General features: G+C 44.4%; 1 protein-coding gene across 2 annotated transcripts in view; it reads right to left on the bottom strand.

Moving 5' to 3' along the window:
- Positions 1-5,689: 5,689 nt before the first annotated feature.
- The window catches only part of tpm1 (tropomyosin 1 (alpha)), a 46,985-nt gene continuing 26,800 nt past the window's right edge, over positions 5,690-25,874 (bottom strand). The window contains exons 6-8 of one of the 2 annotated variants that reach the window (XM_043680599.1): positions 23,333-23,338; positions 10,376-10,386; positions 5,690-5,700 (exon numbers count right to left, since the gene is read on the bottom strand). In XM_043680599.1, the coding sequence (XP_043536534.1) occupies positions 5,699-5,700; positions 10,376-10,386; positions 23,333-23,338 (19 nt within the window). In that variant the 3' untranslated portion in view covers positions 5,690-5,698. Of the gene's footprint in view, positions 5,701-10,375; positions 10,387-19,196; positions 19,208-23,332; positions 23,339-25,874 lie in introns of those variants that run through there. The other variant, XM_043680600.1, reaches the window with a different exon arrangement.

Raw genomic sequence — 25,874 nt, 5'->3', positions numbered from 1 at the left:
GCTGACCCCTGGCTGGGCCAGACTGACCCCTGACTGGGCCACGCTGACACCTGACTGGGCCACGCTGGCCCCTGACTGGGCAATACTGACACCTGACTGGGCAATACTGACACCTGACTGGGCAACACTGACCCCTGGCTGGGCAACACTGACCCCTGACTGGGCCACGCTGACCCCTGACTGGGCAACACTGACCCCTGACTGCGCCAGACTGACCCCTGACTGAGCAACGCTGACTCCTGACTGGGCAACACTGACCCCTGACTGGGCCACGCTGACCCCAGACTGGGCAACGCTGACCCCGGGCTGGGCAACACTGAACACTGTCTGGGCAACACTGACCCCCGACTGGGCCACGCTGACCCCTGGCTGGTCAAAGCTGACCCCTGACTGTGCAACACTGACGCCTGACTGGGCCATGCTGACCCCTGACTGGGCAACACTGACCCCTGACTGGGCCATGCTGACCCCTGACTGGGCAACACTGACCCCTGACTGGGCTACGCTGACCCCTGGCTGGGCAACGCTGACCCCTGACTTGGCCACGCTGACCCTGGCTGGGCAACACTGACCCCTGACTGGGCAACACTGACCCCTAACTGGGCAACACTGACCACTGACTGGGCCACACTGACCCCTGACTGGGCCACACTGACCCCTGACTGGGCTACGCTGACCCCTGACTGGGCCACGCTGACCCCTGACTGGGCCACACCGACACCTGACTGGGCAACACTGATCCCTGACTGGGCCATGCTGACCCCTGACTAGGCCACACTGACCCCTGACTGGGCAACACTGACCCCTGACTGGGCCACGCTGACCCCTGACTGGGCCACGCTGACCCCTGACTGGGCCACGCTGACCCCTGACTGGGCCACACCGACCCCTGACTGGGCCATGCTGACCCCTGACTAGGCCACACTGACCCCTGACTGGGCAACACTGACCCTTGACTGGGCCACGCTGACCCCTGACTGGGCCACGCTGACCCCTGACTGGGCCACACTGACCCCTGACTGGGCTACGCTGACCCCTGGCTGGGCAACGCTGACCCCTGGCTGGGCCACACTGACCCCTGACTGGGCAAGACTGACACCTGGCTGTGCAACACTGATCCCTGACTGGGCCCCGCTGACCCCTGACTGGGCCACGCTGACCCCTGGCTGGGCAACGCTAACCCCTGTCTGGGCAACACTGATCCCTGACTGGGCCACGCTGACCCCTGACTGGGCCACGCTGACCCCTCACTGGGCAACACTGACCCCTGACTGGGCTACGCTGACCCCTGACTGGGCCACACTGACCCCTGACTGGGCAACACTGATCCCTGACTGGGCCATGCTGACCCCTGGCTGGACCATATTAACCCCGACTGGGCTGTACTGACCCCTGACTGGGCCACGCTGACGCCTGGCTGGGCAACACTGACCCCTGACTGGGCAACACTGACCCCTGACTGGGCCACGCTGACCCCTGACTGGGCCACACTGATCCCTGACTGGGCTACGTTGACCCCTGGCTGGGCAACGCTGACCCCTGGCTGGGCCACACTGACCCCTGACTGGGCTACGCTGACCCCTGGCTGTGCAACACTGATCCCTGACTGGGCCCCGCTGACCCCTGACTGGGCCACGCTGACCCCTGTCTGGGCAACACTGATCCCTGACTGGGCCACGCTGACCCCTCACTGGGCAACACTGACCCCTGACTGGGCTACACTGACCCCTGACTGGGCCACGCTGACCCCTGACTGGGCCACGCTGAACCCTGGCTGTGCCATGCTGACCCCTGGCTGGGCAACACTGATCCCTGACTGGGCCATGCTGACCCCTGGCTGGACCATATTAACCCCGACTGGGCTGTACTGACCGCTGACTGGGCCATGCTGACCCCTGGCTGGGCAACACTGACCCCTGACTGGGCCACGCTGACCCCTGACTGGGCCGTACTGACCCCTGACTGGGCCACGCTGACCCCTGACTGGGCCACATTGACCCCTGGCTGGGCCATGCTGACCACTGTCTGGGCAATATTGACCCCTGACTGAGCAGTACTGTCCCTGACTGGACCATGCTGACCCCTGACTGGGCAAGACTGACCCCTGACTGGGCCATACTGACCTCGGACTGGGCAATACTGAGCCCTGACTGGGCAATGCTGACCACTAACTGGGCAATACTGATCCCTAACTGGTCAATACTGACCCCTAACTGGGCTTGGTGGCTCAGTGGTTAGCACTACTACCTCAAAGCACCAGGGTTCCAGGTTCGATACCAGCCTTGGGTGTCTGTCTGCGTGGGTTTCCTCCGGGTGCTCCAGTTTCCTCCCACAATCCAAAGCTGTGCAGGTCAGCTAAATTGGCCATGCTAAATTGCCCATAGTGTTAGGTGCATTAGTCAGAGGAAAATGGTTCTGGGTGGGTTCGGAGGGTCGATGTGGACTGGTTGGGCCGAAGGGCCTGTTTCTACACTGTAGAGAATCTAATCTAGATAATACTGACCCCCGACTGGACAATAATGACCCCTGACTGGGTAATGCTGACCACTAACTGGGCAATACTGACCACTAACTGGACAATGCTGAACCCATTATATTAATTGGAAGTTAGAAAGTTGAGGAGGTCCTTATAGAAACATATAAAATTATGAAGGGAATAGTTAATATAGAAGCAGTGAGGAGCAACTTACTGCAGTTGCTGGAATCTGTACTGAAAACAACAAATGCTGGCGATCACAGCGAGTCAGACAGCATGCATGGAGAGAGAGAGAGAGAGAGGAAGCTAACATTTCAAGTCTAAATGACTCTCATCAGAGCTGTTGGAGGGGGAGCAACATTCCTCTGATGAAGCATCATCAAAACTTGAAACATTAGCTTGCACCCTCTCTCTCTCTCTCTCTCTCTCTCTTTTCATGAATGCTGTCTGACCTACTATGATCTCCAGCCTGTGTTGTTTTCAGGGTAGCATTTATGCTATAGTTGGGGCGGAGGTCGTGGTGGTGGTATGTAGAGTGCTGGTGGGGGAAAGATGTTGATAGTTCAGGTTAAGTGATAGGAATGTGAGAATGGCAGAACGATGGTATGTCTGACTGCCAGACTCGAAAGAGAAGACAGTCCCGCTGGTGGGGGGAGGGGAGAGAGTACATGGTGACAGATATTGTAAACAAGTAAAACTAAAAGAAAGGGAAAAAATGAGAGTTGGTTCACAGAATGAAGGTGTGGCACTCAATATTATGTCCAGAAGGCTGTAAAGTGCCCAGTCAAAAGATGAGATGTTGTTCCTCCAGTTCATGCTGGGATTCACAGGAGCACTGCAGTATGCCGAGAACAGACAAATGGGCATGTGAGCAGGATGCTGTGTTACAGTGACCGGCTGCGGGAAGGTCAGGATCATGCTTGCACGCTTGACCGGAGGTGTTCTGCAAAGTGATCACCCCTTTTGCGTTTGGTTTCTCCAATGTGGAGTACGTCTTCAACTATAAAAAAGGAAATGGGCATGTTGACTTACCCATGGGGAGGGGATGGGGGTCAGGTGTTTGAAGATAGATCACGTGATGGCAACTCCAGAAATATGACTATTCCCATTCGCAACGTCGACTGGGAGCAAGATCAGTGCTTGATGAGAAACTGGTTTGAACTTAATACATTTACTTGAACAGATAAGATTTCACCTTGCTCTGTTGCCACAACAGTACACAGGGACGGGCAGTTCTTATTTGTGGACAACTGGCAGTATTTACAATCAGTCTCCACCCTTGTGCTTCCAAAATCAGCCAGGTGGCAGTAGAATTATTGGTGGGGTGGTGGTTCCTATGTAATGGCACTGAGTGGGTGGAGGGAGAGTCTGTACTTTGCTGAGATGAGAGAAAGATTTGCATTTACATAGCACCTTTTGGAATCAAGGTTGTAACAAGGTGCTTTACGGCCAATGAAGTACAGTACAGTTACGGTTAAAAAGTTTGGCCAGCCAATTTGTACACGGCAAGATCTTGCACATGGCGATGAAGCAATAACCAGGTGATTTATTTTTTTGTGACTTTTACCAAGGGGTAACTGTCAGCCACGACACCAAGGGGAAATCTGAAATTAATCTTTTATTTCCCATTGAAAGCTCAGATGTAATGTTAGTTTAACGCCTCATTGGAAACGCAGCACCTTCAACAGAAAGCCACACTCCCTCGGTATTGGACTGGTGTGTCAGTCTGTCTCCAAGTTTCTGAAGTGAACCCTCAAGTCATGATCAGATTGGATTTCTTCCAGTGTAGAAACTGTCCCTTCAGCCCAACAAGTCCACACTGACGCTCTGAAGAGTAACCCACCAGACCCATTTCCTTCTGACCAATGTACCTAACACTATGGGAAACCCACGCAGACACGGGGAGAATGTGCAAACTCCACACAGACAGTTGCCTGAGGCGGGAATTGAACCCAGGTCTCTGACGCTGCGAGATGCTAAAGTATCTTTCTCATCTCTGAGTCAAAATATCAGGGGCGGCACGGTGGCTCAGTGGTTAGCACTGCAGCCTTACAGCGCCAGGGAGCCAGGTTCGATTTCAGCCTTGGGTGACAGTCTGCGTGGGTTTGCTCCGGTTTCCTCCCACAGTCCAAAGGTGTGCAGGTCAGGTGGATTGGCCATGCTAAAATTGCCCATAGTGTTAGGTGAAGGAGTAAATGTAGGGGAATGGGTCTGGGTGGGTTGCGCTTCGGCGAGTCGGTGTGGACTTGTTGGGCCGAAGGGCCTGTTTCCGCACTGTAAGTAATCTAACCTAATCTAATCTCCCTAGGTCCCTGCTCCCCTAACCGCCTCTTACAATGGTATATGGCATTGTGGCAGCGCCCTTACACCTGGATTTGTGCCATTCTGCCACCATGATCTTTCTTTTGGTTTTTAGGTAAAATTAATGTTCAAATCTTGTGTGGTGCTATCATTGAAGACATGGTGCCATTACACCCCCAGGCATGGACTGTGTCAACCAAGCCTGGGAAACCCACACCCAAAGCAAGAAGAAGCCAAATTGGCTTGTCTTTTTTGTTTGATCAATCTGTTCAGATGTGTTAAGACACACCTTTGGAGCAATTGGGACCTGAGTCAGGGCTTTCCAGCCTAGAGGGAAGGACATTTCCATTGCGCCACGCCAAGTCTTGGCACGTCTTCTATGTTTATTGAAGATGTCCTTGTTGGCTGAGATTGCCAGCGGTTCCTATATCATTTCACTCAAATTAGAAAACTAAAGTTTTCAGCTGGAGGGTGATGGGAATCTGGAACTCACTGCCTTGAAAGCTGGGAGACACAGGACCTCTCACAACATTTAAGTACAGCGAGCATTTTATTAACCGGCAATGATGGGACCAGGAGTTGACCAAATATTCTGGATAATCAAGAGATCCATATAAACAATGCAAACACAGAGTAATAGAAATATAATGCAGGGAGTATATACATCACTGTTACTCCTTATTTACATAAATAATTTAAATAATAGAACATAAAACAATAAAGTGCAGAACAGGTCCTTCAGCCCTCAATGTTGTGCTGACCTGTAAACTAATCTAAGCCCATCCCCTTACACTATCCCATCATCATCCATGTGCTTATCCAAGGACTGTTTAAATGCCCCTAATGTGTCTGAGTTAACTACATTGGCAGGCAGGCATTCCACGCCCTTACCACTGTCTGAGTAAAGAATCTGCCTCTGACTTCTGTCTTAAATTTGTCACACTTCAATTTGTAGCTATGCCCCCTCATACAAGCCAACGTCATCATCCTAGGAAAAAGACTCTCACTGTCCACCCTATCTAATCCTCTGCTCATCTTGTATGTCTCTATTAAATCCCCTCATGGCCTTCTTCTCTTCAATGAGAACAAACCCAAGTCCCTTAGCTTTTCCTCAAAAGACCTTCTCTCCAGATCAGGCAATGCAACTTTGTCTTAAATAAAACTTACTGGCAGAGAGCCCTCTCACTTTTACCCTCGACTAACTACTCAGACATCACGAAGATCGTTATAATGTAGTAAACTAGACAATAAACCTAATTTTAATTTCAGGGATATAATTTTGGCCAGTTTGCTGTATATAGATGCACACTTGTACTATTCTAATTGCATTTTCCAGCACTTAGGCCATAGTGTGCATCTAAAGGCATGTTTTTGACCAGCACAGACTTGACGGGCCAAAGGGCCTTTTTCTGTGCTGAAGACCTCTCTGACTATGACCATGCAACTCAAACTTTTGCTTTGAGTTGTAAAGAAACTAGATCATTCCCTGCAACGTGGTCGTAAACTTCTGTTTTCCTGCCAATATATAGAACAGAGTGAATACAGTCCACAAATTACATTTTTATTCTATCTGAAATGAAGGAATCCACTTTTGGGGTGAGAACTGGAAAAGCTGAGATTGTTCCTTTTACAACAGAGACAGTTAAGGAGAAATTTAATACCAGCTCTTCAAATCATGAAGAGGTTTGAGAAAACAAAGGCAGAAGCTTTTTTTGTTAAAACGGTTGATTGTGTGAGGACTGATATTGAAGAGAATTACCAAGCGAACCGGAGGGGGGGAGCTATGGACAGTGTGACTTAAGCAGAAACTTGTCATTATCTGGAAAGCGCTACCTGAACAAGCAATAGAAGCAGGTGGTGGAGAAAACATAGAAGCAGAAGTAATATTCAACAAGATTAAATAAAGTTGTAGTACAGTGGAACTAATCAAATAGCTCTTGCAAAATGCTAGGGCCAGTAGAACAGGACAAACAGCCTCCCTTTTGTTCATTTTTTTATCCCATGCAGTTGGTGGTAATTTTTGATTTGTAACTTTATTTATTTGATACGCTCAGGCACAAACGTGACTAAAAATGAAAACTGTCTGCTTAAAGGGAAGTCTCATTGTTACACGGGATATGTCATGATGAGAAAAAGGGGGCATAGCTTTAAATTAAGGGGGGGTAGGTATAGGACAGAAGTTAGGGGTAGGTTCTTTACTCAGCGAGTCGTGAGTTCATGGAATGCCCTGCCAGTAGCAGTGGTGGACTCTCCCTCATTATGGGCATTTAAGCGGGCATTGGATAGGCATATGGAGGATAGTGGGCTAGTGTAGGTTAGGTGGGCTTGGATCGGTGCAACATCGAGGGCCGAAGGGCCTGTACTGCGCTGTATTCTTCTATGTTCTATGTTCTAAAATGGGTACTTTGCTAAAGCTGCATTGTGGGATGGTGAGGACTGCAGATGCTGGAAAGTCAGAGTCGACCAGGTGTGGAGCTGGAAAATGCACAGCAGGTCAAGCAGCATCAGAGGAGCAGGGGAGTTGACTGATGAAAGTTCCGACCCGAAATGTCGACTCCCATGCTCCTGTTTGATCTGCTGTGCTCTTTCCAGCTTCACACTTTATCAATGCTGCTTTGGGGGATAGGAAAATATTCATTACGTCCAGCATTGCGGCAGGAGCAGCTTACTGCATTTGCTGGAATCTGTACTGGAAACACAAAATGCTGGAGATCACAGCGGGTCACACAGCATCCAACTCACTCACCTTGGAGTCAGATTTCTGGGGCCTCAGTCCAAGCAGAGCTCTGCATTGTTTGAGATACTACCTTTCTGATAAGACTTTGGACTGAAGCCCATCAAGCCCTTGAAGAGAACGGTGGCTCAGTGTTTCGTACTGCTGCCTTACAGCATTAGGGACCCAGGTTTGATCTCAGCCTTGGGCAGACTGTCTGTGTGGAGTTTGCACATTCTCCCCGTGTCTGCATGGGTTTCCTCCCACAGTCCAAAGATGTGAATGTTAGGTGAATTGGCTATGCTAAATTGCTGATGGTGTACAGGGATTGTAGGCTAGGTGCATTAGTCAGGGGTAAATTTAGAGTAAAAGGGTAGTGGAATGGGTCTGGGTGAGATATTCTTCAAAGAGTCAGTCTGGACTTTTTCGGCCGAATGACTGGTTTCCACATTGTAGGGACTCTATGATTCCACAAATAGCAAGCTGATTACTATTATGTGTTACTAATGGGAGCTCGCTATGCAAAATTCTCTGCCAACCTTTTTTTTAAAGATGTGGAGCTGCCGGTGTTGGACTGGGGTGGACAAGGTCAGAGGTCACATGACACCAGGTTATAGCCCAACAGGTTTATTGTGAAATTACAAGCTTTTGGAGCGTTGTACCTTCATCGGGTGAAGTGAAGACAAGCATACAGGCACAGAATAGGTAGATTTAATGATTAAAAGATTGTACAAATGGTGCGAGTGGAGTGTCAAGAGGCTGAATAATAAGTCTCTGCAGGTGATTGAAAGTGTCAGACGGTGTGAGTGAAGTGTCAACAGCTGAATCGCAAGTGAAAGAAATGACCTACAACCTGAATAATTGGGGCAGAGAGTAGATACAGAAATTTAAAAATTAAGGTGGTACTGGAGACAAACTAAATGACTTGAATAACATGACAGATATAAAAGTGCTGAGAATCTAACCAAAGTAACAAGTAATCCAAAACTGTACAAACTAATTAAGGTAGAGAGATCATGACAAGTTATCAAAGTGATGGTGTCAACAGGATAGTAAGGAAGATTTTAGAGATACAGAACAGATGGTTGAAGCCGCCGTCATGGGTACAGAACTTGGCTATCAGTTTCTGCTTGGTGATTCTGTGATGTCATATATCTTGAAGGCCACGTTGAAGGACATTACCTGAAGATTGGAAGCTGCATGTTCTTGACCGCTGGAGAGTCCCCCAGTTGGGAGGGAACATCCCTGTCCAGCAATTGTTGTGTGATGTCTATTCATGTTATCACAGCGTCTGCACAGTCTCACCAATATACCATGCTATGGGGCATCTTTGCCTGCAGTGTATGAGATTGACAGCATTGGCAGAGTCGCACGAATATCTGCGGTGAAGATGATGGGTAGTGGTTCTATTAATTTACAGGGTGTGGACACCACTGACTCAGTCAAATTTTCTATTTATCTCTGATTGCCCTGGAGAACGCGGTGGTGAACTGCCTTTTTGAACTGTTGCAATCCATGGATGAAAGTATACCTACAGTACTGGTAGGCAGAAAGCTTCAGGATTTTGATCCAGTGGCAGTGAAAGAACAGAGATATATTTCCAAGTCAGGATGGTGTATGGCTTGGAAGGGATCTTGCAGGTAGTGCTGATGGCAGTAGTGTTCCAATGCATCTGCTCTTGTCCTTCTGGGTCATAGTGGTGAAGGGTTTGGGACGGTATTGTTGATTCCATCTGGGTGGTGGTAGTATATTCTGCTGAAACTGTACAGCAGAAGTGGGAGTGAATTTTTAAGGTGCTGGATGGGGGCTGGCACATGAGTATTCCATTACACTCCTGACTTGCACCTTGTTGATGGTGGATAAACAATAGGAAGCCAGGAGCCACGGTATTTATATGGTTGATCCAGTTCAGTCTTTGGTCAGTGGTAACCTCTGAAAAGTTAGTGGGGGATTCAGTGATGCTAATGCCATTGAATTTCAAGTGGTTAGATTCTCTTTTTAAAAAATAAGGTTGCCTGGCACAGATGTTACTTGCTGCTTAACAACCCAAACCTGGCTGTTGTCCATGTGATGATACTATGTCTTTAACAAGTGTACTTTGCCTTAAAACTTCTTCAAAGAAAAAGAACAGAGGTGAAGAACTGTCTATTTGAATCGAATAAACAGCTTGAGGCCTTGGTGTTTCTTTTTAAAAAACAAAGTTGGAACAGTACAAGTAGCCTGAATGGGTGGGGGCAAGCTCCCACAGAACCAGGATTTTTAGTTTTAGTTTTTCAGTCGCAATTGCTAAGGGTCTTGAAGCTGGATGTGGAAGCTGTTTCTTTCCCTCTCTCTGTTACAGCTAAAAGTTGGGGTTCTCTTTATGTAACTAGAATTGCACACAAATCAACCTGTTTTACTGAATGTACCTTTGTCAATGGTGTGTTTATGGGATGTTACTATATTGGAACAGTTAATTAGTAACAGGTACTGTATCTATTATTCAGTTAATTTTTCCAATTTTGTTCTCATATTGTATTTTAACTATTGTGTATAATACAAGTGTTCAAAGTTTGTGAGAAGATTTGTAGCTCGTGTGCTCATTGTTGTGGTTCTGTTCGCCGAGCTGGGAATTTGTGTTGCAGACGTTTCATCCCCTGTCTAGGTGACATCCTCAGAGCTTGGGAGCCTCCTGTGAAGCGCTTCTGTGTTGTTTCCTCCGGCATTTATAGTACTGCAACACATGAAGCGCTTTACAGGAGGCTCCCAAGCCCTAAGGATGTCACCTAGACAGGGGACGAAACATCTGCAACACAAATTCCCAGCTCGGCGAACAGAACCACAACAAATAAAGTGTGTTTTGCTTCAAGACTGGTAGCTGACCAATTGAATTGCATCCAGAACACAAAGCCCAGCACTTCTCTTTAAAATAAGTAGTTAGGGTTAAGGTTACCTTTTTCATATATTTTGAAAGTGTTTGATCTGGTCCATAACACTGCAACCAGATAGGAGGAAACTTCAGTATCAGAGGAGTCACCAAATAACACTGATCAGTGTGAAATTATCATCAAATGTCACCAGTTCTGACCTCAGGATGAAAAATTTATGAAGTAATTAACAATGACTGAACTTAAAAATTGACGATAAAGGGCTTTGGGACATTACAAGGTCATGAATGATGCTGAATAAATACAAGCTTAATTTCCTTGGCAGACAAATATGAAGTTCATTAAGAAATTCGAAAGGACTGATTTACAAAATCTCATGAGTGTGTGTTTATTACCATTGTAAAGTTTACAGACAAGCATATTGTTAAGACAATTCACAATTAAGCGTGCATAGGGAAGCATCACCAGTATGTTCTACTCATTATTTGCCTTTTGCAACAAAAATAGTCCTCAGATTTTAAGTCATTCATAGATTTTGTACAATATTCAGCAGTACACAAAAAGGAAAGAAAAAGGCAATTAAGTTTTCAGCCACACTCGTGTACTCACATTTATGGTTTTAACAACTGGTCAAGCAAAAATCAACCCGGTTGGCATGGAGACCCTATTAATAATTGCTATGTTAATACGCGATTCAGGGTTGGCCCACTACATCTTGATTTGGAAGCAGAACGAGGCAGACTGGCTTTAACAATTATATTCTAGAATTTCCCCACAATACCTTTGTGACACTACCACCGACATCTCAATTAAAAGTAATTGCCAATTTTTGACAAGTGACATTGCCAATATTCACATTTTGTTGGTGGGTCGCTACTTGTGCCTCTTTTATTACATTTAAAATTGCAACTCCATCCCACCCATCATACTGGAGAACATTGCACTGAGATGGAAGACGACATGCAGGTCAGACTTCAGAGTAACTAATTCAGACGAGAGGGACAAGATAAATGCACACACTTGTTACTAAAGCAAATAATGTTATAGGCTGCAAACCTTCTAATAAAACATTCCTCTAAGTTATCCCTTCCCTCCAAAATATAATTTGTAAATATTTAAAACCCAGTGCTTTACAAAAGAAAAGTGGATCTTATGGGCCGCTCCCAAGTTTCTCTTGTAACCAGTGCATTCTTCCATTAAAAAGAACACTCAAAATAGAAAAAAGAAATGCAAGGGCAAACATTATTTGGCAAATTTTAAAAAATAATTTCTGGTAAGTATCAAAAAAAAAACTCATTGGGAGAGTGGACCGTTTAAAAAAGGATGTTTTTGGAATATAGACAGCCTGTAATTGACAGTACTTTTGTAAACAGTTGGAAGTTTTGTTTTAAAATCTTTTAAAAAGTGGCAATCAAGGGGTACAACAGATTTATCGGAAAATATTTAATTGTTTCTTAGCATCATTATGAGACAGGCCATCGCTTTATCACGGTCTATATTATGGCTACCTGCCCCCTCAGCCAAACATCTGCATAAAAGCAAGGAGTGGGTGGGAGCACATATTTTCAAGAAGGGCTTCTGATACCAAGGGGGCAAGCAGCCTGCAACAAATCAATGCAGTTCACAAGTTATTAAGCTCCAGTAGAGTTTGATCGAGCATCTGGTGCATGCTGAGGTTTTCTTCTTTGGCTTGTGCCAGTTTCTCTGTTGCAAGATTAAAAGACAGACAAAAATAAGTCAATGAAACACAACACGCATTCACTCTACAGATGCCCGTGCTACACTGAAGGCATGCACGTAGAACCCTGCTAGCCAGGTCAAGCCAACTGCTGCCGTGCACTGTGTAAATACAAGTCGGAAGTGTTCTCTTTTGAAAATGAGGGCAAATCCGTAGCTACCAACGACATCCTGTTTCCCCATGTTGTGATAGTAGCAATATGTAATTGGCTCAGACACAGTTTGGTACATCAAGATCATGCAAGGATCCATATGAACGCAAACCCTTTGTTTTTAGGAATCAGCTACCGGTAGTTTAAGAAAATGAAATGCAAAAATGCAAGGGAATTGCATTTACAAATGCACGATCAGTTGGTTAGACCGTTACAAACTAAGTGCTAGCATGAACAAAAAACATTACTGCAAGCATATTGGGTAACTAGTCAAAAACTGTATACAACACAATGCCAGCTTACAGCGCTTGCACTTAAACAAGTGTTCTCCTATAGACTAGTTCACTTACCAGGAAATCTAAAATTCAGAGAGTTTGAATAAATTAGCAAGCTGGCTAAGTTACATTACACCAATGGTTTAGGCAAGTAATCTAATTTGACAGGAAATCCAAAACTAGTCAGAGGAGAAAGTACAGCAGTCAGCAGATTATAAAAAGGTTAGAAACCAGGCTAGATACCACCCCTCAAAAATCAGGCACTCAGGTCATTCAAGGCCAGCTTAAGCTCATTAGCAAGAAGACGGTTTTGCTCAAGTTGATGGTACAGGCGATCTTCAGGATCCACAGTCAGGTTAGAAGGAAACAAAAGCGGAAGAGTTGAGGTTAGGTGAGAGAGCACAAGGTAGGAAACCAGCAAAGCTCAACGTCAAAAAAACCAAACCTCATGAATACACAACTCCAACCTGCACAGTGTTGAAACACTATACCATTACTTATAGTCTGAGAAAACATGCCCCAACGCAAACCATTACACATCTACAAAAGACCAGAGACTGAAACACATTTTGGATTTTGCTATTTGAAACATAACACAATCAAATTTCATTTTGTTGGACATTGGTTCCAAGAATTGAAGATTCTGATGACACCAACCTTACAAAAAAAAAAATCTGAAACCTCTGCAAGACAGCATTTGTGGAACTATAATCAAAGTAAGCATTTTTGTGAACTTTGAAACTCATTTAATATAATAACTATCTTTTGATCGGTCCTTAATTTCAAGGTGGGGGGATGGATTTGATTCTATGTGCTTATAAGTAACTTATATTCTTGCATTCATTAAGACTCTCACTTTGAGACAGTCCACCTTCAGCTGTCCAGAAGATATTAAATGTCAAATGTACAGTTTGAGACTGAAGTCAATTGTTATCACAGAAAGTAATTAATAAGTCTAATGAAATAGTATCCTTTATATCCATAGGACTAAAATAGAAGGGGACAGAAGTTCCATTTCAGTCATATGAAGCCTGCCTGGCTAGACCACATCTGGAGTTACGGTGAATAGTTCTGGGGCTCTGCACCTTAGGAAAGGTGCATTTAACTTAAAGCCAGTACAGCATAGTCTTACCAAAAGGAGAGCTACAGTCCAAGGTTAAATCACAGGGATAGATTGGGCATGTTTTCCAATGAAAGATAATTAAAAATGAAAAAAATGTTGACTTTTCTCTCTCTCCAATGATACCAGATCTGCTGAGTATTCCCAGCATTTTCTTTTGTTACAGATTATGATTTGTTTCCAGGCATTTGGGAGGTTAAAGGGTAATTTGGATAAATAGATTGGACTGAGAAAATATCTTTGTGTCCCAGTTGGGAGTCCACGACTAGGGGCTAGAATCATTTCAGGACTGAAATTCGGAAAATTTTGCACTCTAAGATCGGGAATCTCTTTTGCAACTGGCAATTGATCTGTTTCTCTTCAAACAGAGACTGACAGGCTTTTTGTTAACTGAAAGCTTTTAAAGGGATATAGGGTAAAGGCAGGTATAATGAAGCTAGGTCACAGGTCAGTCATAGTCATAGAGAAATCGAGTCATAGATATGTGCAGACTCATCCATGCATACCAATTATCCTAAATTAATCTAGTTCCATATCCCTTTAAACCCTTCCTATTGAACTAATTCAATGGCAGAACAGATGAGAGAGAGAGAGAGAGAGAGGCTAAAGGCCCTACTTCTTATCCTAGGTTATTGGTCAGGCTGGGTTTTGGTACACTGAACTGGTTTAATCCAGTAGGGGCTCATGGACAATTTGTCTAGTCCATAATCTCTCAATTTGTCCAGTCCATAATTTGACAATTTGTCCTGGTGGGATTTGAACTCACATCTGCTGGTACAGAGTACAATGCCCTCTTTCTATGGAGAAACCGACAGCAGGATTTAAAAGAATGACCAAACCAGTTACTGATAACCAAGCAGCAAAAGGGAAGCCAGAGCAGACATTGTGGTCTGTACAGATCGTAAAACTCTCAACTTTGGTTCACTAAATATGAATACCAAAGATCCCACCTCTCGAATCAGACATGACAATAAAACAGATAGATCTTTGCACAAAAGATAAAACTCGAGAACAACTACTGAAACAGTTCCCAACAATTCTGAGGCTATGCTGCCATTTTTCCATCTCACTAAAGGAAGCAATAAAAAGTTGTTGAGTGTGCAAGTCAGTTGATGATTCAATGTCTGCAAGGGTCATCTGAGTATCTCCAGAAGTAATAGTGTTGCACATAAACTGTGGACCTTGCAAAGAGATTGGACAAGACAGCAATCATGGTTTATTTTTGGATACCAGTGACACCAAGGGACAGTGTGGGACAATGGCCAGTTGAGTTCAGAGGTTGAGGTGTCTTACTGCACGGGCCTTGGGGAGATTGCATCTAGGAGTGGACTGTACAGTTTGGATCTCCATACCTAAGGGAGAATGTACTCACTATAAAAGGGAGAGTAGTGGAGATTCACTAGATTGAATGGCAGGATGTTGAATCATAGAATCCCTACAATGTGGAAGCAGGCAATTCGGCCCATCGAGTCCACACTGCCCCTCCAAACAGCATCCCACCCAGACCCACCTCTGAATGAGGAGTGGTTGATTCAACTTGGGCCTGTATTCATGAGAGTTTAGATGGATGAAGGGGATCTATTGAAATGTATAAAAATCTAACAAGGCTGGACAGAGTAGATGCAGGGAGGATGCGCCCCCTAGTTGCGAAGCCTAGAACCAGGAGTCACAGTCTTAGGGTTTGGGGCAGGCCATTTAGGACCAAGATGAGGAAATATTTCTTCACTTAAAGGGTGGTGAACCTGTTGAATTTAACAATTACACAAGGTTGTGAAGGCCAAGTCATTAGAATGTTGATAAAAATCATTATTAAACACATTTTTAAGATATTAAAGGCATCAATGAATATGGAGAGAGATGAGGAATATAGTGTTGAAATAAAGGAGGCGTCCTGATCATAGTCAACTGGCACAAAGGGTCAAATGACTCCTATGTCATGATCAAATGCAAGGAGGAAAGAAAATGGTGAGAAAACTAAGGTTTATAGTCTGACTAGATGGTGATCAAAAGAGCTGGGCGGTAGTTGATTTTCAAAAAGTGAGTGCCTGAGGCAGAGAGATGATGCAGCCTTTCCTAAAAGGGAAACGCTGATGAATATTTCCATCAGGGAAACATGTCAGGATTATGGGGAAAGAACAAAGCAAAGGGATTGTCTTGGATCGATGTTGTAAAAAGCCAGCAGACCTGATGGGCTGAATGATTTCCTTCCAAGCTGCCGATGGGAATGCTTCCACAATGTGGAATTCTAGGTGACAGAAGAGTTAAATCTCTAGAAAAATCAAAATACAGCAAGATAGCAAAATAGATTTTGCGCCGATGTTTAGAAAAGTCTGCCAAGTAAAGCAAGAGGCAGAAATACTGGATTTATTCCAAATACATCAAGGTTACCAACACAGTAGGACAGCTGGCTATTCATGGTCCTGGATCAGTGGTGCTGGAAGAGCACAGCAATTCAGGCAGCATCCGAGGACAGGCAAAATCGACGTTTCGGGCAAAAGCCCTTCATCAGGAAACTGACTGTATAAACTGAAGTGGCCCCATGTTAGAAACAAAACTAAAATTATTCAAAAAGGCAGAAGGTTTGAAGTGAATGGTGTGCAAACTCAAGGGGTTAATTCTACCAACAGAGAGTGCCTTGGCCACTGGGAGTGGGTGTAGCAAAATGGCAGTTGCAATTACACCTCCTTATCTCTGACCGGAACTCATTTCCTCCCATATATCATGGGGCCTTGGAATTACTTGTGATCTTTGATGGAACACAGCTCTTACTGGCAGAAGTAGCCCCTTCAAGCATGATCTTATTAACTAGAGTCATTATAGAATCCCTACAGTGTGGAAACGGGCCATTCAGCCCAACAAATCCACACCGACCCTCGGAAGAGTATCCCATCCAAACCCATTCCCCTTTACTCGACATTTTTCCCTGACTAATGCACCTAACCTACACATCCCTGAACACTATGGGCAATTTAGCATGGCCAATTCACCAGACGGATTCCTGGGAGGACAGATTTATGTGTGAGGAGAGATTAGGTTGACTGAGCTGAAGTTTAAAAATATGAAAGTGGATCTCACTGAAACAAAATTCAGACAATGCCGGACTGACTGAGTACAAGGATGATAGTCTCTCTGGCTTTCAGAGTATGGGACTGAGGGGTTAGGACTGAGGTGAGGAGAAATTTCTTCACTCAGAGGGTGGTGAGCCTATGGAATTCTCTATCATACAAGACAATGGAGGCCAAGTATACTGAAGAAATAAAAAGGTAAGTCACCATAGGGCTGCTCTCCCATTAGAAAGAGAGGACTGGTGGTGGTTTAACCGGAGGGTCCCCATGCCTTAAGTGAGGAAAGAGGTTGAAAAGGCAGGCCCCTTCATGGTAACCTCATCGGGTGTGGGAATTGAGCCCACACTGTTAGATTACTTTGCATTGTAAACCAGCTACCCAGCCAACTGAGCTAACCAACCCCTTGCCTCTATTGTGAAATAGCTTTCTAGACAATAGAAGCATCAAGGAGTATGGGAAAGAGAATAGGGCTTTGAGTTGATTTATCAATCAGGATCATACTGGATGACAGGAGAGGTGATGGCCTTATAGTATTGCTGGAATGTTAATCCAGAGACCCAGGTAATGCTCTGGGGACCTGACTTCCATTCCTCCCACTGCAGATGGGGGAATTTTTATTCAATAAAAATCTGGAATTAAGAGTCTAATGATGAGCATGAAACCATTGCTGACATTGGAGAACCCCATCTGGGTTCACTAAATGTCCTTTCGGGAAGGAAACTGCCATCCTTACCTGGTCTGGCCTATACTTGACTCCAGACCGACAACAGTGTGGTTGACTCTTAACTGCCCTCTGGGTAATTAGGGATGGGCAATAAATGTTGGCCTTGCCAATGATGCCCTCATCCCATGAATGAGCAAAAAAACAAAAGCAGGCTCAGTGGACCAAATGGCCTATTTTTGCTTCAAGGTCTGTCTTTAAGCTTGCTGACTTCAAATCAATCCCATCCCTCTCCAAAGTTCAACTGAATCAGGATATGAAAGAGGTTTGCATATGTAAATAATTCACAGCACCACTCTGTTCAAATTATTGAAACTGTGGACCACAGACCAAGAAACACGAAGTGAGGTCACCTCTGGAACTGAACTCACACCGACTCGGAAAGCAGACTGAGACAGACATAATCCAAGGCTCAAACTGAAAAGCAGCATAAAGCCCAGAAATTACCAACTCCTCTTCCAAAAAGAGAAAAACCCGCAAGTAAATTAAATAAAGTAAATGCAGAGGGAAAATCATTTTATCAAAAAAGGTAAGTCTTCGTGTTGTGCCCTTCATCAGAAGTGTAAGACTGGTCAAGCATATGTCGAGCATGGGGTACTGGAAAAGCACAGAAGGTCGGGCAGCATCTGAGGAGCACGAGTGTCGGCGTTTCCTGATGAAGGGCTTTTGCCTGAAATGTCGACTCTCCTGCTTTTCCAGCACCACACTCTCAACTCCGATCTCCAGCATCTGCAGTCCTCATTCTCGCCAAACTGTTGTATGTGTGCTGACCTGGTGTGAACTCCCTCATAGATGCCAGCACACCCGCCATGTTTCCAATATGAAAATTCACCAAAAGAAATACAATAGTTATCTGCAACTGGGCAGTCTTGGTGTATTTTATAGCTTGGCTCCATTCAAATGGTGAATTTTTGCAACAGTTATTTCTCACGAATCTGACAAAACGTTAACAGACGTACCTTTCACAACAATCCAAACAGTGGACTTACTATAACAGATTAATGACCAACTGTTCGGAATTAAGATGGTGGAATGTGCAGGGAGGTGAGGAATGTTATATAGAGAGTGATACTAAATCATACATTGTTGACTATGGAGAGTAACAGGGACACAGGCAGAGAAAAAGGATCAGTTTTATTCGAGGGACACAGACAGACCAAGCGAGGGGATCTCCAACCCTGTCTAGTTTTGTTTCATAAATCTTGTTCAGCTTCAAACTTACATTTCTTTCATTCCCACATGAATGATTCTTAGCATGTGTAAACAGTCCACACTCCCATTAGTTATTAAATAATCTCTAGCCAAAACAGTGGTGTAATCACTTACCAAATGCAAAAGGAGGGTGGGGAGAATGAGAGCGCACTACTGGATTCACAATAATCACCATATTTTATTCCTGGGCTTTAATTCACTGCTTCCCAACACTTTTCAGGAGGGAGTGGGAGGACAGCTAAAATGACTGGTATAATGGAGTCAGAGCTCTGTGACAGCCAGTACTGCCTCTGAGCTCATGACCTACTTAGGGTCCTCATCTCCACTTTGGGAAGTTCAGCTTTAGCTCCTTCCTGGGATGACACAGTCCAGCAAGGAATGAGGCTGGTTCAATGGAAGGAGAATAGCAATGACCCTTGTCCAGTCAATTCAGTTCACCTCAAACAAACCTTTTCAAACTTCATTAAAACAAGACAAAAAATAATTCTTGTCATGCCTGTGGTTTTCCTATAAGCTGTTGGTTACAGCCTTGGGAGATGAAAATTCAATTCTGGAGGTTTGCTCAGCCCTCGAAACTGTGTGTGTAGATGGACCCACTCAATAAAGTAACTCCCTATAATCATTAACCAGGGATTGCTCCTGCAGTGCATAGACAAATAGGTTGCAAATTAGGCACAATAGCGACTTCCTCAACATTCAATGACCTAACTGGCTCCACGATGCATACGGAGGGTCAGGAATAGCTACAGATAGACAAGGTTGCTGTATGTGATGGGGAATTGTGCTGACAAAAGGCATTCATGTCATTATCAGCAGATGTACAACCACACCTGAGCATTCAAAGACAAATACATGACCCAGCTCAGGGGCCAACGCTCTCCAATTCAGCCTTCTCATTGACATGTCAATGATCAAAATTGCTCATAGAATCCCTACACGTCCACCCTGTCCCTGTAACCCCACATTTCCCATGGCCAATCCGCCTAACCTGCACATCTTTGGACTGTGGGAGGAAATCCACGCAGACACGGGGAGAATGCGCAAATTCCACACCGAGTGTCAGCAGAGGCAGGAATCGCTGGTGTTGAGGTGGCAGTGCTAACCACCATGCCACCTCACCTCATCCTTATACTTCAGAACTACTGAAGCAGCATTCTTCATGTGGACAGTTTCGATGACACTCCCCCCAACCCTAAACGAGCTTCCAGTTGCCTGACACTTCAACACACCCTATTCTCCAGCCAACAGCTGTGTCTCAGGCTTGCTGCAGTTCTCCACTGAAGCTCAGTGCAAGGTGGAAGAACAGCATCTCATTTGTTGCCTGGCGACCCTGCAGCTTTCAGGACTCAATATCGAGTTCAGTACCCTGCAGCTTTCAGGACTCAATATCGAGTTCAGTAATTTTCAGGTCTGAGCACCTACTCCTATATCCTTACCCTAACCCCAGACACCAGGCTCGGTCTTCACATGGGTTGCTTTCATGATAGCCAACCCATTTTCACCCACTGAAGGGGGGTTTTCTTTCTTCCTGGCTCCCCATTATTTCTTCCTTCATCTGCCCAACTGCTGTCATCTCTCTCTCTCTCTCTCTCTCTCTGGGCTACAACTCCATTTATCACTTACAGCTTTTGAAAAGCCCAACTTCCCCATCGTCAGCCTTTTCCTAACTACAGACAGTTCCGAAGGTTCACCCAAAACATTAACTCTGATTTCTCTCCACAGATGCCATCAGACCTGTTGAGTTTCTTGTGCTGTTTTCCCATTAGTCACTTGGCCCTCATCAGGCACATTGAGAACAGATACATTTACTTGAAGGATGGATTTCACTTTACAAATAATTCCAATATTGCACTTGCAGCACAGATACAGGCCTTCTTGTTAATGCTCTACATCAATTTCATATAACTTTCACAGACTCAGCATTTGGACTCAACAGATCATCACTGCAGTAATCCTGATATACCTTCGTTGCTGCTTTATAAGGAACTGGGAAAAGTCCAGGGAAAAAAAAAAGTGATAGATTGAAACAGGACATTTAACCTCACTCAGTTTTAACTAAACTAGCTTGAAGCTTCTCAAAGATACACATGTTCGTTAAACGTAAGATTTGTTTTCAAAATCAAATACAGGTGTAATTGTTTGCAGTCCATTTCTTCATTCCATTATTTATAACGGAAGCAACATCTTCAAATTTCGTCTTTATGCCATCATCTTTTTTTTAAAAAAAAATCAGAAATCAGGCAACACCAGGTTATAGTCCAACAGGTTTATTTGAAATCCCAGGCTTTCACAGCAGCGTTCAAATAAACCTGTTGGATCATAACCTGGTATCGTGAGACTTCTGACTTTGTCCATCCCAGTCCAACACCAGCACCACTACATCATTTAAAAAAAAAAGTCATGGCTTATCTTTCAACTCAAATGCTTGAACGGTGTGCTCATGAACAAAGATCACTAGTTGAATCCAGCATTATGTCAAGTCATGTGGCTTCCTCAAGTCTCCATTCAACGCTGGCAAAAGTCTACACACACACACGTGGAGGGATAAAGAGCAGCAGCCACAAAAGCATTCTTTCCAGTGTAAAGCATTACCTCAGCTTTATCTTTCAAACTCGCAGCTCAATAATAAATTAAAGAAATGGCAGAAGGATGCAGTTGATCTATAAAGGTGTTTATTTTACATTTAGGCTATGAAGAAAGACACTGTACAATGAAGAGAGTGACTGATGTTACTGAAAGCCTGAAATAGCTGCCAACGACAGCTAGAGCTAGAGATTCAGCCCATTTAAAACCTTGAGTGAAGGAGGATTCAGAAACAACAAAAGCCAGCAGATTGGCGATGTCTTTGGCATTGCAGTGAAGCAGTTTATCTGCGTGAGAAAGAGGTACAAAATAAACAAGAAAGCAATGAATGACAGAAACAGATGAAAGCAGAAGGCAAAACCAAAACGCGAACTACAAAAGGAATGGGGAAAAAACAAACAAAAAAAGAATTCAAGCTACTTTGGCCAATTTCTGATTTGAAGTTCAGGATAAAATCATACCAAGCTGAAGGTTTTGGAAGAACAACGTTTTCTAGTTTAAGAAGGAACCAGCTGTATTTCAATTTGCAGAAGTCAGGTACTGCTGCCTCTGCTGGTACCCAGCTGTCGCTGGCTAATTTGCATCTGGAAATGTTTAACACACTTAAAATAAAATACTTCCATAAAGTCTGTTCTCAGCTTGATATGGCTTAACAGAGGTCAATGATGCAAAACTCCCACAGTATACAGGATGTACTAGTCTATAATGAAACAGACCAGGAAGAAAAAGAGGTTTGATTTTGTCATTCCACCTCCCTTTCACACTTGACCCTCTCCTGTGTCCCCTCTGAATATTTCCCTCTAATGTTCCACCCTTTGAGCCACAGGATGCCACAATGCACTGTCCCATAGGAGATGCTAGGGGAGAGCTTGCTTCTCATCCACAGGTGAGCCTGTTCCCTCAAACAAAAAGTGCAAGCTTTCCAACAGTGCAAAAGCATACATGGATGAAAACTTTGGGTCATTACGAAGGTGTGCCCTGCAAATGGAAGTGTAATTTACTTGCAGATTCATGCCAATTTGGAACTGACAAGCCATTGAAATACACCACCTTCACACAGCCACCGATTGAGAAAATTAAAAAAAAAATACTAGCAATCACGCAAATTTGTTCTTCAAGGATCTCAATGACTACTTTCTACAAACATTACAATTTAAAAGTATGAGGGATGAGAGCACTTCAAACAATGGGGAGGAGTTGCAGCGCTAGCACAGGGTCTGCATGTTCATCTTGCTTTTTGTGTAGAGATGGTTACTAGTCACTTTCCTGGTGTTCTTGCATTTGTTTTTGCAATTATCCTGCTCAGTTATGCAACACCCCCTGTGTGGAAAAAGTTGCCCCTTAGGTCCCTTTTAAATCTTTCCCTTCTCATCATAAACCTATTCCCTCTAGTTCTGGACTTCCCTACCCGGAGGAAAGGACCTTGGTTATTTCACCCTATCCATGCCCCTCATGATTTTATAAACTTCTAAAGGTCACCCCGCAGTCTCCAATGCTACAGAGAAAATAGCCCGAGTCTCTCCAGATAGCTCAAACCCGGCAGCATGCTTGTAGATCCCTGGTAATTCCAAAATATTCACGGACCTCATTTCCAACAGAGCAGGTGGGACTTGAACCCAGGGCTCCTGGTCCAGAGGTAGGAACACTACTACTACACCACAAGAACCCCATCCCTTTCCTCTGAGTGTAATGACATTAATTGGGTAGCTTCGTCAATTCAAGCACATGCGGTTGATTGACCTCCTTCAGTGCCACACGGTTCTACGATTGGTCTCCTCCAATTAAGGCTGCCTTGCTTCGTGATTCATGAGACGAACCCACACCCTTTGACTCTATATTAAGCATCGCTTGGTGTGGCACAGGAACCCAGGCAGTCCTTACTGCAAAGGGAGATGGTTGGGCCAAGGTGGCACAGGGTTCCCAGGCCTCTGCTTTCTCTAGGCCCTCTCGGAGACTGGCCAAATGCTTTGTTTTTGTTTCTGTCATGTGCTTGGTTTCATACCGCTCCCTGGCACTCACAGGGACAGCCCAAGTTGACCAATTACATCACTAACTCTGACCAGTGAGCTTGAGCAGCTCCAAACAAAACAAACGTTTCTCAGCTCTGCACTATTTACTTCGATCTGTGGGTAGTACAAGGCATCAACTTGGGCTCAGTCACAGAGTCAGAGAGATGTACACCAAGGAAACAGACCCTTCGATCCAACTCGTCCATGCTGACCAAATATCTTAAATTAATCTAGTCCCATTTTGCCAGCAATTGACCCCTATCCTTCTAAACCCTTCCAAAACATACAATGTTTAAGAGGCATCTAGACTGGTATAATTGTACCAGCCTCCACCACTTCCTCACACGCACCACCTTGTGTGTGAAAAAGTTGCCCCTTAAGTCCCTTTTAAATCTTTCCCCTCTCACCCTAAACCTATGCCCTCTGGTTTTAGACTTCCCTACCCTGGGGGAAGAGACCTTGGTTATTCACCTTATGCACGCCCCTCATGATTTTATAAGCCTCCAAGGTCACTCCTCAGTCTCCAATGCTGCAGAGAAAATTGCCCCCAGCCTCTCCCCATAGCTCAAACCCGGCAACATGCTTGTAAATCCCTGGGAATTCCAATATCTTCATGGGCCTCATTTCCAATGGAGTGCCAAAGCATCAGATTTTAAGCAACTTTGGATTTTTAGAACACTCCGCATTCAAGGTCATAGATTCCATATCCACAAAATGACCAGATTTGTTGAATTCAAATTATAGTAACGTGCCATGGTGGGATTTGACCTCATGACCCCTGGGCTAGTAGCTTGGATCCAACACTTCCATCCGTGTAACTGCTTTCTTAGAGTTGGAAAGTAAAAACGGCCCCTCCAACCGCCCCCAGCAGGAATTCATACAACCGAATGATCATTCAAACTGCAACATAACCCACCAAACACAAATTTAAAGCGTGTTCCCTTTGAAACAAAGCGGATGGGCCAATGTTGACCCGAGTAGATAGAGTACTTTACAAAAGTTAACAATGTAAGCATTCAGGAGGGAAACCATCACCAATTTTGAAATCTTGTAGGTATGTTGCAGATGAAATCTCACTTTTAAACTTAGTCTAAGAAATGTTAATGCAAGAAAAATGCATTAATAAACTAAAATGCAGGAAAATGAAAAGGCACTCAAGGAGGTGGTGTAGGCAGTAAGTATGGAGGAGACTAACTAAAGGGATGAGTTTTTGAATAATATATTGATCAGTTCAATAGAAGAGGAACCTGATGTTACAGTGAATTTCTCTGTGCAAACACAAACCACACACAAATGGATACAATTGTAGCAATACAGTGATGCCCTTATCCAGAACAAACTTTATATTTTTGGCTTTTTGATTTAGTCTTTAGGCAAAACTATCTTTCCCCAAAAGCAAATGCGCCTACGCATTAAAGCAGAACAGAGTTAATCTGGTGAAGCGCACACAGGTAAAATTAACCATCACTCCGGGGAAATTGTTCCATAACTTCTCCACTCCCCGACAGAGCAAACAAACACAAAAAAATCGAAAACGTTTAGGAAGAAAAAAAAAACTGAACCAAGGATTTAAACAGAGTGCACTTATGTTCAATACGCTCAAATACTGGTTTAAACAGATACTATTAAGTAAGAGGAGAAAGGGGGGACTACAGATCAGAGTCGAGAGAGTGACGCTGGAAAAGCACAGCAGGTCAGGCAGCATCCAAGCAGCAGGAGAATTGACGTTTCAGGTATTAGTTCTTCATCAGGAATGGCTTATGCCCAAAACATCGATTCTCCTGCTCCTCAGATGCTGCCTGACCTGCTGTGCTTTTCCAGCACCACACTCTAGACTATTAAGCAAGAGGGGCACTTGCATTTTTAAACATAGCTGTTCTCATGAGGACAAGTAAAACCTGTACAGTTTGTTAAGGATATAAACATTAGTGCACTGCAAAATTAAGTGCAGTTAGGAGTTAAGGACAGGGATATAGGAAAAAAAAAGTTAAGAATTAGTTTTATGGATTAAGGAAGTGCAGTATGAGGAAGTTTATTTGGAAAGTCATGATAAACAAATGCAAACAGGCACAAAGAAAGAATTACATTGATGTCATATCGTTGAGAGCATGGTCCAGTTCCTCGCTGATCGCCTTGTACTTTAACTTCTGAGCATACAATTCATCTACAGAGGCAGAGGGGGTGATGGCAAGGCGAATGTGATGACAGATAGGAGATGAAAGATCATCGCATCCGGTACAGACAGGAGAGCAGCCAAAAGGAAGGGAGAAACAGATGTACAACCAAATAGAAATGAAAAACAAAAGAAGATGAAAAAAAAGAAAATCAGTCAGAGGGAAATGAACCAAACTGCCACTTCACGCAGAAAAGATACTTGCCTTTTGCAAACAAGTAAACAGTTTGTCAGCCTTATAGGTAAACAAAGTCTCCAATTTCAAAGGGAACTCCTCACTGCACACAGAGAAGCAGTACATTCATATCTGAATGACACAAGAAATGGTACTGCCAGGAAGAATCTCAGTTATGAAGATTGGCCACGAGGGAGAACATGGCCAGAGCTCATTTTGTTCAATCACTTTTCAATGCCAAACAACTTTCAGTAAATCCAAAACACAGGAGAGAGAGAGAGAGCGAAAAAGAGAG

This window comes from Chiloscyllium plagiosum, chromosome 40 (assembly GCF_004010195.1).
Source record: "Chiloscyllium plagiosum isolate BGI_BamShark_2017 chromosome 40, ASM401019v2, whole genome shotgun sequence".
Classification (NCBI taxonomy): domain Eukaryota; kingdom Metazoa; phylum Chordata; class Chondrichthyes; order Orectolobiformes; family Hemiscylliidae; genus Chiloscyllium; species Chiloscyllium plagiosum.
This window is presented reverse-complemented; position numbering and strand designations above follow the sequence as displayed.